Genomic DNA, 11,276 nt, shown 5'->3' on the forward strand with positions numbered 1-11,276 from the left:
AAACATCTGTCTGCTGAACTACTGTGTTTTTAAGGCAGTGCCTTAAAAAAGCAACTTAATAAATTTATCTGAATTAAAGGGACACTATTTTTACCTTAAAATGCCTCCAAATTATGGTCACTGTGCTGTAATAAGGACAATAGAGCCTCTGTCATTTCTACTACAGACTCAGCACTGCACAACTGGACTATGGACATTTTTAGATTTGAACTCTGGAAAAAGTCCAGCAAATTAGGTCATTACTTTTTCCTGAGCTGTTTTTTCACACATGTAGTGCACAGCAGGGCACTTTGTGTCAGATGCGTTCTCACAACTGGAAATATCCTTGATGCTTTAGGCATGGACAGTGCCTCTGCAACATGTGCATGAGAGACAGTATGATTCTATGAAATATTATTCACTCTATTTACACATACACTCATTCTGACATTACGTTGTTCTAGGCTGTTACTGGAATAAAGCCCGGGTAATGTCTGGTACAAATTGTCAGACATTAGCGTTCACATACAGCTCCTCCAGGTAAAGTCCAGAAAATTTCTAGGTTGCTTTACCTGTGTGAAAGAGGCTTATGTAACTTTTGGAGAAGTTGAGAACGCTTCAATGATGATTTCATGACCTCAAAAAAAATTAAAAATAATAATAATTAGTTTAAATAATTCCATTAAATTCGTTTGCAGTGTTTCAGGAGGCCAGAATGTCCAAATATAAAACAAACATGTTGGGTGCCATAAGATTCAGACTTGCCTGTATGATCACATTACATGCCAAGTAAAACAGAGATGGTGGGGAGTAAAGGACCAGCTCTGTCTCCTCCCTTAACATTTATTGCTGAGGTGTCTTGGAGAGCTAGGCATCTAACTCCCAACTGCTTCCCATTTCCGTGTGTTGCCTCTTGGGCAACTGTGTGTTTTAAGTTCACTGCCACTTATGAGTTCAGTGCAGAGGTATAATTTTGTTGCACTTCTCTGATTATTAAAAGCACATTTATATTTTTTTTCAATAAAATAATCCCTAAATTTAGGAAGTAAAGGAGAAGTGTGGAAAGTCCTCCAACATCTATACATCTAGTAACAAAATAGGTCTGCTGTTGTAGACTCAACAGGAAGCTGATGCTCCATAACATCAAACTCCAAACTGGCTCTCCTATGGATTTCTTTTGGTCAAGACAATAGTCTCTGAATAAACAAGACACCAGAAGCAAAGGAAAAATGTTCAAATAGGTTTTAAAGCATTATTTGCATGTGTAACACATTAATAGCGTTAACGAGTTATGAGTTCCATCAAGGAAAAAGCACTAGCATATGCATACATTTGTTCTGTTCTTGGGGATATATTTCTACTCCATGACTGTGGGATAAGAGTATGCTAAGATTTGCATTGGTTGGTAAAATGCTCCTTGTACAATTACAATATTCAAACTGATCTGAGCCATTGTTGTCACCCAGACAGCTTACACTTGACCAAGACCCAGAAAAAAACCTTAGTGATCTTGTACATGCATTGAAATGGCATGTTGATGTGGGTGGGTGGTAGTGCTTAATGACTTAACTGTTATTTGTCCAGGCTGTACAAACTGTATTAGTTTGTTGGTTAATCATTGTCTCACCCCGTCCAGAAAACCACAAGAATGTGCTGCTGAATGGGAAAGATAACCATGGTGAGGAGGAAGAGCTAAGCAAGCGTATGAGTGAGCTGACCACCAGCGTTGAGAGCGTGGAGATCACAGTGCAACCTGGAGAGAAGATCGAGGAATCCCTGTCCCCAGAGAGCTCACCCTCCAAGTCCCCCAGCAAGAAGAAGAAAAAGTTCCGCACGCCATCGTTCCTCAAGAAGAATAAGAAAAAGGACAAGGTGGAGGCCTGAGGAGGGTCAGAGCACCCACAATCCATCTCTATCTGTCTGTCCAACTGTCTGTTTCCCCCTTCCTTTATCTTTTTTTTTATTTTTTTTTTTATTTTTTTTAATTTACGTTTAAAATTTGTTTTAATTTTGTAAAAAAAAAAAAAGACTATGGCACATTTTTACTTGGGAAGGGAAGTGTAGCGTTAAAAGAAATTATACTGGGGACATCTTTCATATTTTTATTTAGTAGAAGCTGGAAGAAACATGAACGTAAAACAGGGAGAATTAGTCCTGGGAAACTGGCTCTTCCTCCAGTCCATCTCAGCTTTGGTAGAATAAACACACACACACACACACACACGGATACATATACATACATCCATAAATATATGCGAAGCAGCAAACATCTGTTAAACACCAGCCCTGGGCAGGTACTGCAGCGGTCATATTAATATTTTGTTTTTTCTCCCCACTTGTCATAGTCACCACAAATCTCCAAAATGCTTACGAATGAAAAACTTGTAATTGAAGTCAATGGAACCAGATTTTTGTTTCCAAAGCCATTTTGGACCATTTCTAGTGGTTCATTCATTAGAAACTTTTACCACAGTGTGAAGTGTAACTGGAGCTTTAATAAACTACAAAAATTTAGACTTTTGGAACAGCAACAAAATAAAATCTTAGTTTTAGGTTTAATTCTAACTCCACTCCACACAATTTTAAGCACATGACAGAGACGAGAGGCACTGGACACTTGTTTTGGGATTTTCCTACAGGTTTTTAGTTAATTGAGTTTAATGCCAATAAAGCAGTCACGTTTTAGTGAAGTGTAAGTTGATTCTCATTTAGTCTTGTCTTCCTTTAGACTTCTGCTCATCTCTTGAAATCAGTTTTGTTTTTTTATTAAACAAAAATTTTGGTATTTGTCAGCTTAGTTTTTTTTTTTTTTATTTTATTTTATTTTTTTTTTTGTAATCATTTCTACAATTTTACAGTAAAATACACCCATATTAACTGTTTGTTTTTTGTTTTTGTTTCAATGCTGAGTTTCTATTACTGATAATATAGTCATGCTTGATTACTTAAAAAAAAAAAAAAAAACACTTATATCGAAAACAACTGGATGAGTGATGACATGATTTATTTTTGTGCTGCACTTTTATCATAGTGTATGTATGTACATATATATATAAATATATATAAATGCATAAAGGTGATTTCAGCATTTGACAGTCTTGAATTGGAGAGCACAGTTTTAGGTAGGTGGAATTTTTTTAAAGAGAATGTGGAGGTAGAGATTGATCTGAGGATGGGAGATCCAGTGGGATTATGGTTCATATGTGTTATATTAAAACTATAAGCTATATATTTGAAGCTTTTATTACTATTGGAAAGAGTCCTATGTCCTGGACTGAAGAGTGAAACACAGGCTAGCATGGCTTCTTTGGCTATTGTTTTGTTGTTTAGAGCATTTGAAAGCCACATATTTCCCAATGTATAGCAAGACAAAGGCTGCTAAATTTGGGTATTTGTAATCCAGAATTATTATTATTATTTTTTTTTTTGCAGATAAGCCACATAATTTAAACCCAGAAATCAAAGCTGACCAATAGGAAAAGAGCTGAGGGTCGGGTCTTGCTGATTCACAAACTTTAATAAAGTTTGACTGCTTATTTTGCATATGATTATATCTTGTAGCATATATAAAACCATGACCATCAGGGCATGTTTACAGGGTAAATAAATAAATAAAATAAAAATAAACTTAAGTGCAAATCAGATCTGTCAAGTGAAAAAATAGCTTTGGGGACTTACCTACTGGACCTTTTTCCACCCTTCGGCGGCATCTTTGCTAAAAGACCCTTTTGTCTCTGGTTACCCAAAAGCAATCATATATTCCTTGGGTATCTAGTCTTCAAAGACTAGTTTGATAACTGAATTTCCGCAGTTTAACTAAGCACCTGCTTGCCCAGAGGGTATTCTGTGTTTAACACTGGTTAAATTATATATTTCATATCACCTTGCCATTCCTAAATCAGGATTTAGCTAGATGACTTCAAAGACAAATGTAAATCTGTGTATTGGGGAAAGAATTTAACAGCTTAGACACCAAATCTTGTCAAATCTGGGCTTAATTTATGTGGCTGCAAAAGTTTACTTGCATGGTTAACTTAACCCTGTCAGTATGCCAAGTCATGTCACCCTACCGTCCTACAGCAGGGCTCCCATATTTAAATTTATTTTTTTAAACAACTCTCTCTTCTCTCTCCTTCCCCCCTCCCACCTTTCATGTATGGTAGTCTGATAATAGCAGGTCATGGCTTTTATTCATGTCTGAAATTTTACTCATTCTTCCAGTGAAGACAGGTGTGAGAAAAATGGAGATTTTGGAATATTGTCATCCACATGTTTAAGCTTAACACCAAATGACTGTAAAGTCGCAAAACGCCATTCAGAAAGCCCCAGAGCCTCAATGCAGCTTTTTTTTTTTTTTTTAATTATAATAATGAGAATCTGCCAATGAGTTTACACTCCTTTGACTAAAGTCTCAGATCATGTGAGGATTGCATTCTTTAACTGAAACAGTAATCTGGCTCACCACAGGTTACATCTTGAGGCCTTGAAACGATCAATCCCGGCCAGCAATGTGAAGCAGAGATTTTTGTTTTTGTTTTTTTTGTTTGTTTTGTTTTTGTTTTGTTTTGGGGTGTGTGGTGTATTCTTTTGGTTTTGTTTGTTAGTTTATTTGTTTCTCAAGCCCTGCCTCTTGCGCTAGGACTGGCTAGTAGTTCAAACTCATAAATGAACGAATGTTCCAGAATACTTTAAGGAGGACAAGCCTGATCTCTTGTGCTAGTAGTTTTGAAAATCTCTCTAAGCTTGGCTAGACTAAACACACAAAGCAGTAAACATCCTAAACTGTTTGTTGTTATATAATACTTCAGTAAGTAAGGGTCAAGCCCCTGAAGTAGAATCTTTTACTCCAGAAGTGTCCTATTATAGAATACTTGGTTAAATAAGCTGGGTGTGATGAAAAATCTGTGGTTGTAGTATTTTAGACAAGCCCCACTTCCTCTTTTAGGGTTTGTTAGTAGACCGCTTATAGAAAATCCCTGCCTACCTCCAACAGGTAGTTTACACTCTCAAGCAGTTGTAGATGTCTAAGTTCTGACATAAATGAGAATCAACAACTAGCCAGTGGCAGCAGAGGTGATGGGGATTGGCAGAATTTCTCCTGAAAACAAGGAAGGAAATGTCTCAAGTGCATAAAAAGCATGTAGATTTGAATGGGATAGATTTAAAGGAACAGGTCAGCCCAGAAAAGCTGCTATAGCCAAAATTATATGGACACCCAGACCTTGCTGTAGTCATTGGTGCCATGCTTGCTGCGTTAGCTCTTTTTCTCAAACTGGACCTTTAAAGTCTGACCATACATGGAGATAGTTGTAAGAAATGAGGAGATTGAAAAAAGAAGAAAAAATTTAAACTGCAGGGTGAGGGTTTAAAAAAAAATGCTCTTTTATCACTTTTTTTCCCCCTCTCATCCTGTCTGTTTGTAAAGGTATTTCTTTCCTCCTTCATTCATGATGTATCAAAGTAATTTTATTTTATTTTTTAGTTTTACAGAGATTTACACTTTTTTTTATTAATCATGTTATGAGCAACAACAGCTCCCAACTAAACGAATGTGCATTGTTATTTCATTTTGCTTTCTCTGACAGTTTGCACATTTTTTAACCTAATGCCTTTCTCCATGTAGTCCTCAACTCCAGAGGAATTTTTTTTGTTTTGTTTTGTTTTTTTTCTGGGCATGCGAGTGTGAGCCAAGCCTCAATGTTGACCTGTGAAAAACGTATATAAATTGTTATCTAATGGACTTGCTTTAGATTGTATTGCTAATCAATGTAAATTCACAAATAAAAAGTTATTTTAAGAAATCAGAAACCACTTAAATTCTTCGTTCTAAAAGAGAGGAGAAAAGGAATTTGTTCACATCTTTGTGATCATTACATGTAATCTTCAGCTGTCTGCTCCATTCCATCATAAATTTTACTTAACCAGAATATTTGGATATGTTTAACATATCCAACATCTGCTGAGTGCAATGGAGTTTGATGCACTACAATAGTTGAGTAGAAGTAAAATTTTCTCAGGAAACTGTAAACCCTATCAATGTTTGGCTTGAGTATATGCATTAGTAACTTGTAATACATGTTCAGTATAGACATGTTCCTGTTAATACTCCAAATATTTGAATGCCATTAGGAGTCTGTGGGATAATCACAGTAGGTCTTTTTTTACCCTCTTGAACTAATTTGAATATGTATTTGACTAAGGCCCTTGGCCTGCCGCACAGATGCCAGACTGTTATACAGATGCTGGACTGAAGCCATGACACAGGGATGCTTTGTGCCGTCGTGCCTTCTTTGCATTTCTGCCTCTGCAACACCTTTAGAAATTTGCCGTGAATGAGGGCCATGATGAAGTGTGTGGGACTTACCACTGATAAAGGTTTAGCATCTTTCCTTCCACCGTGATTAAATTGATGCAGGCACCTGAGACTATGACCTATGTAATCATTCCAAAACCTTGGGGATATATGCATATTTTGCATGGTTTTCTGCATCATGGCTGTTAATGTTTCCATTGCACAATAATAGCATTTGGTAATTCTGCTGAAATCCTGCTTTCAGTTTCAGCCTATTGCCAAAACATTGCCCATGACCATGCCAAATAAGTTGTTTACAAAGCTAGTTCGCTAAGATCCCACTGCTGTGTAATCCAGATATCCAAAAATATGGCTTTTCTTCTTATTTGAGTCTAATTAAACATTGCTGGGAATTTTACTACATTCGTAGAACGGTTTCAATGTGGTTCTTGGGACATCTTTACAGTGACACATCCCTTCCGATAATGCAGCTTGAAGGTGGAGGTTAACAATAGTTATGTTTTGGAGCAATACATGCTGAATATTGTAGTGAGACTGAAAGCAAAACAAATGTTGTGAATATGACAAGTCAAAAAATATTAAATGACATAAGTATTACTCCATTTTCAAGGAAGTTGGTTAGATGTTAAAAATGTAAATAGCAAAATGCAATGATATGCAAATCATTGAAACCCTATATTTAATTGACAACATTACAAAGACATCTTTTTAATTGTTGGTATTGAGAAATTTTAGTTTTTGAAAAATATATTTGATAATCGATGCCAGTTGCATTAGATACATTACTTACTTACCAGTTCCTACATACAACAGGAGCGGAATTCATATCTAAACCGAATTTTAAGCTCTGTTTTTGAAGACTTCCTGTCTATGGCATCGCTCCAGATGTTTGCAGGTACCTTTTTAAGAGTTTGAAGGTCAGCCTGGCAAATTGCTGGTGGCCAGTTTTAGACCCAAGTTTGTTTATATCTGTCGCTGTCCCCAAAATTTGTTGACACCTTTATATGTACCACCTCAAGTGTGAAATTACCTCATGTTTATAATACAGTTCCTCTAGGTTGTATCAACAATATACTTTCATTTTTGTTTTAGTGTGATTCACTACAGGATCACCTAGTATATTATCAGCCTAGAGCCATCACTGTCCATCAATGATGTTAAAGCTTCTGTATAGGTCCAAGGTTACGGTTTATAAGAATGATTAATAGCTGGTCATGTCCAGGCCCTTTGTTTTCGACAACTGAATGTAACACGAATGGCTGTTGCTCCAATCATTGACATTTTTTAAACATTAAAGGAGTTGCTAACATCAGTGAATCTGTGTTGTTCTTATATTTCTAGCCTGAAGTTTGTGGTTGCCAAATAATAGTAATAGTAAACCTTGAAGGAAACAACAAGCATCTAGTTTATTAAAGTTAAACAAATCTGGTCTGAATTTCTTTTCTTCAAACATATTGCTAGGCCTTACACTAGCTAACTCTGCAAACAGTCTAACCTTTGTGTTGTAAGTGAATGGCTACAATTCTTCCTCCTCTTTTACTGCATATTACCTAGTGCAAGAGGTTCAGTATTTTGTGGTCAATAACCTTTTGAGGAATAGTAAAAATATATTTAAATGTGAAGCACCTCATGTTCATAATGCTGCATTCACACTAAAGCAAAGTGAAATGTTTCTTCCCTGTCTGTTGGCTGATTTGAGACATGCCACTAAAAGTAAGCAGGTTTGTCTGCCACAAACCAGTGTGTGTAGAATAATTATCCCTATGGCATTCAATTAATATTTTTATCTCACACTGAATGTTTGTATGTAATTTCAGTAAATCATTTTTTCCACTTGTGTTTGAAGTTCCCAGTTAATTAATATTTTATTATTGAATAAATTAAAATAGTAAACCATTGTAAGCACTTCCCACTAGTTCTGAGAGTTTTAGGGGTGATATAGCTGTATTAAAATAGGTTTCCAATAATTTTACTGCATTGTCATGGATTGGCATCAAAGGCAGCTGCAAAATTACAAGAGTATTTAAAATTATATTTATAGTTACCATAAATAATATAATAAAACTTTTAACCATTCTGTTGTTGATCATTTTGTTATTTACATGAAAAACAATCTATTATGTTAATACATTTTAAAGAAACAGGTCCTTAATCATGCTTATTCTAAATAAACTTCTTATAAATTTAATTTAAATGTCTTTTCATTTTTATGTATATTTTTTTCATCATTTTTCAATATATCTTCAATCATATAGAGATTTATCTCACAGCACATGGAAGTCTGAAATAGTTGTTATCAGCACCTCTGTCTTTGTTTTATATGGAGTTTAGTTTGCGGCTTGTGTCATATTGCCTTGTCCATGTGGTGCTGATTGGACACCAGCAACAAAAGCTTGCTTCCAATTTTCATAAAGTTGGTAAAATCTCATTTATTTGATGCTCACTTCTCCTCATTTGCACTGGTATTACTTCCAGAATTATCTGCACAGAACTGTTACAAGTCATCACCTAAAAAAAATAGGGGGGCGCAGCACAACAAATGCAGTGTAAATTTCTCTGCAGTGTGAATTTCCCATTTAGCACTCAGCATACTTGCTGCGAAATGAAGTTTGTGAATGTTACATAAGCTTACAAACATTCATGCTTTCTGTGGCTTTTAATCATTTAATCACATACACCTCCACTATGGGGTTCTATTCAGTGCTTCACTATATAGTGTACTATTATAAGAAACTGAATTCCATAGGTTAGTGAACCATTACGTTCTCTCAACGTGAAATTGTCCAGTTTTTTAACGTTCTCAGAACGTTTTTCTTAAGTTACAAAAACATTCCGAGAATGTTTCCTAACACTTATTTACACCAATAATTTAAAAATTTAGGAACTTTGTCTTGGAACGTTCTTAGAACATTGCAAAATTATGTTCTTAGAATGTTCCCATAACTTTCTACAACTTTCTGAACGTTGCACTGGAATGTTCCCTCAACTTGAATTTGTCCATTTTTTTTTACAAATACATTCTGTGAAAGTTTCCTCAAACTTATTTACACCAATAATTTAATATTCTAGGAACTTTGTCTTGGAATATTCTCAGAATGTTGTAAAATTATGTTCTAAGAACATTCCCATAATGTTCTATTTTGGTTGTAGGGAACGTTGCTCCCTCCACAATAGTTTTCTTAATATTGAAGTTATGATAACATTCCCAGATTATGACCTCAACCTAATTTGCACCGACAATTTACTATTCTGTGCACATTGTCTTTGAATGGTTTGAGTATGTGCAATGTAAAACAAATTCTCTTAACATTCTATTAAGTTTCTGAAAATGTTGCAATTTTTTTTTTAATGCTTCCAGAACATCTTTCCCCTGAATGTTACCTTAACATTATTTACACTGAAAATGTAATTTTCTCTGAAGGTTTATAGATCCAGTTCTTTTTTTATTCACTCATTGCAAGTTAGCAGAATGTATACACTATAATATCTTTTGTGCAATGCATTGGAGCATTTTTGTTGTTGTTTTTATTTTTGTTTTTTTTCCACCTTGTGTCAGATATGACGAACAGTCAACATTGCAGTGTCAAAAGTTGAGATGTTTGCAAATGATGCCCCTTAAGAGGGCTCAAACTTTCCCATTGGTTAAAAAAAATAAAAATCCTTACTTTAAATCACTCTGATTTGCTACGGTGGTCTAATTCAATAATGATAAAACTCAACTGCTATGATAATGACATACTGAGGCAAAATCAGTGCAAGTTTAATGAATTTAAAATTAAGTGATGCCAGGTAGGCTTCGGACCCACTGTGACCCTGAAATGCATAAGCGGTTACTGATAATGAATGAATGTTTATTTTTATTATCATCATCATCTTCACATTTAAATGAAGTGAAATACTTTTTAGGGGGTCTCTGTATGCTCCCCTTTCAAAGTAAACAAACAATTGTATTAAGTATTTCTTTGTATTTATCAGTTCATATAAAGCATTCTTCCAGTCTTCCCAAGCCATTCGCGCAGCTAAAACACAAAGCTTTCTTGAAATTATATTACAGATTTTGAGGTACAAGTCAGTTTGCAAGGGATGCATGTGGCTTCTTATTTTTTATTCATGACTAAATTAATCACTTGTGATAAGTTTAAAGAATAATGCCAATGACATTACTGAAGAAATTAGCAAGAACACAGTCTGGTAGCACTTTGTGTTCTTTTGATAGTTTATGCATTTTGGAAGAACTTGTTCTTTCAGCTTTAATTCCTTAGTCATACATTTTAGAGTACAATGGTTTATATCCTCATAATCCTGAGAGTATTCCAGTTCGACCGATGTATCATATGTACACATTGACTCAAATGTGGCTCAATGAAAAATCAGAATTTCTGTACTGTCACTAATATATTTTTCATAACAACTTTCCTGGCAGGGTATATTTAGACCAAAAATACTTATTTACTGAGTGGAAATATATATATATAATGGCAAAATCAATGAAAGGCGGAGATTTTAATTTGGTGACTGTTGATATTGGACATGTAATAGTTGAGATATACGTATAATATAAATAACGAATGTTTTTTGCCTGACGGTGTGCACAGGTGTGTTACTTATTCAATAACATTAACAAGATAATCTAATATATAGATAGCTTATACAATCAGTTTAACCTTATGCCTTTATGCAGAGTTAGCTAGCAAGATGTCTTCTAGCTAAATTAGCTAATGTTAGCTACCGTTAAATAGCTGTTAACTAATGCTTGCTCTGTTAAAATGAAATCAGTTAGCTAACTAAAAGGTACTAAATCCATGGGTATCCATATAATAATAAATCCATATAATGAGCTACAAACATCACATGTACCTTATAAAACAGGTAATAATATCAAAAACATTATTTTTTCCTCACTTCTTACCTTGTCAGTACAGCGCCCCTTTCTAGAATAAACTGGACAAAACTGGCCCCATCCAGATTAAACTGGTTCCTCTAA

General features: G+C 35.0%; 1 protein-coding gene across 5 annotated transcripts in view; it reads left to right on the forward strand.

The window, feature by feature from the left end:
- The window catches only part of LOC136677903 (gamma-adducin-like), a 47,975-nt gene extending 39,563 nt beyond the window's left edge, over positions 1–8,412 (forward strand). For 3 of the 5 annotated variants that reach the window (XM_066655603.1, XM_066655602.1, XM_066655604.1), the window contains one exon: positions 1,616–8,411. In XM_066655603.1, coding sequence (XP_066511700.1) covers positions 1,616–1,863 — 248 coding nt within the window. In that variant the 3' untranslated portion in view covers positions 1,864–8,411. Of the gene's footprint in view, positions 1–1,615 lie in introns of all 5 variants that reach the window. The other 2 variants (XM_066655600.1, XM_066655601.1) reach the window with 1 other exon arrangement.
- The last annotated feature ends 2,864 nt before the right edge of the window (positions 8,413–11,276 follow it).

The sequence above is a fragment of the Hoplias malabaricus genome, chromosome Y (genome assembly GCF_029633855.1).
Source record: "Hoplias malabaricus isolate fHopMal1 chromosome Y, fHopMal1.hap1, whole genome shotgun sequence".
In the NCBI taxonomy this organism is placed as follows: domain Eukaryota; kingdom Metazoa; phylum Chordata; class Actinopteri; order Characiformes; family Erythrinidae; genus Hoplias; species Hoplias malabaricus.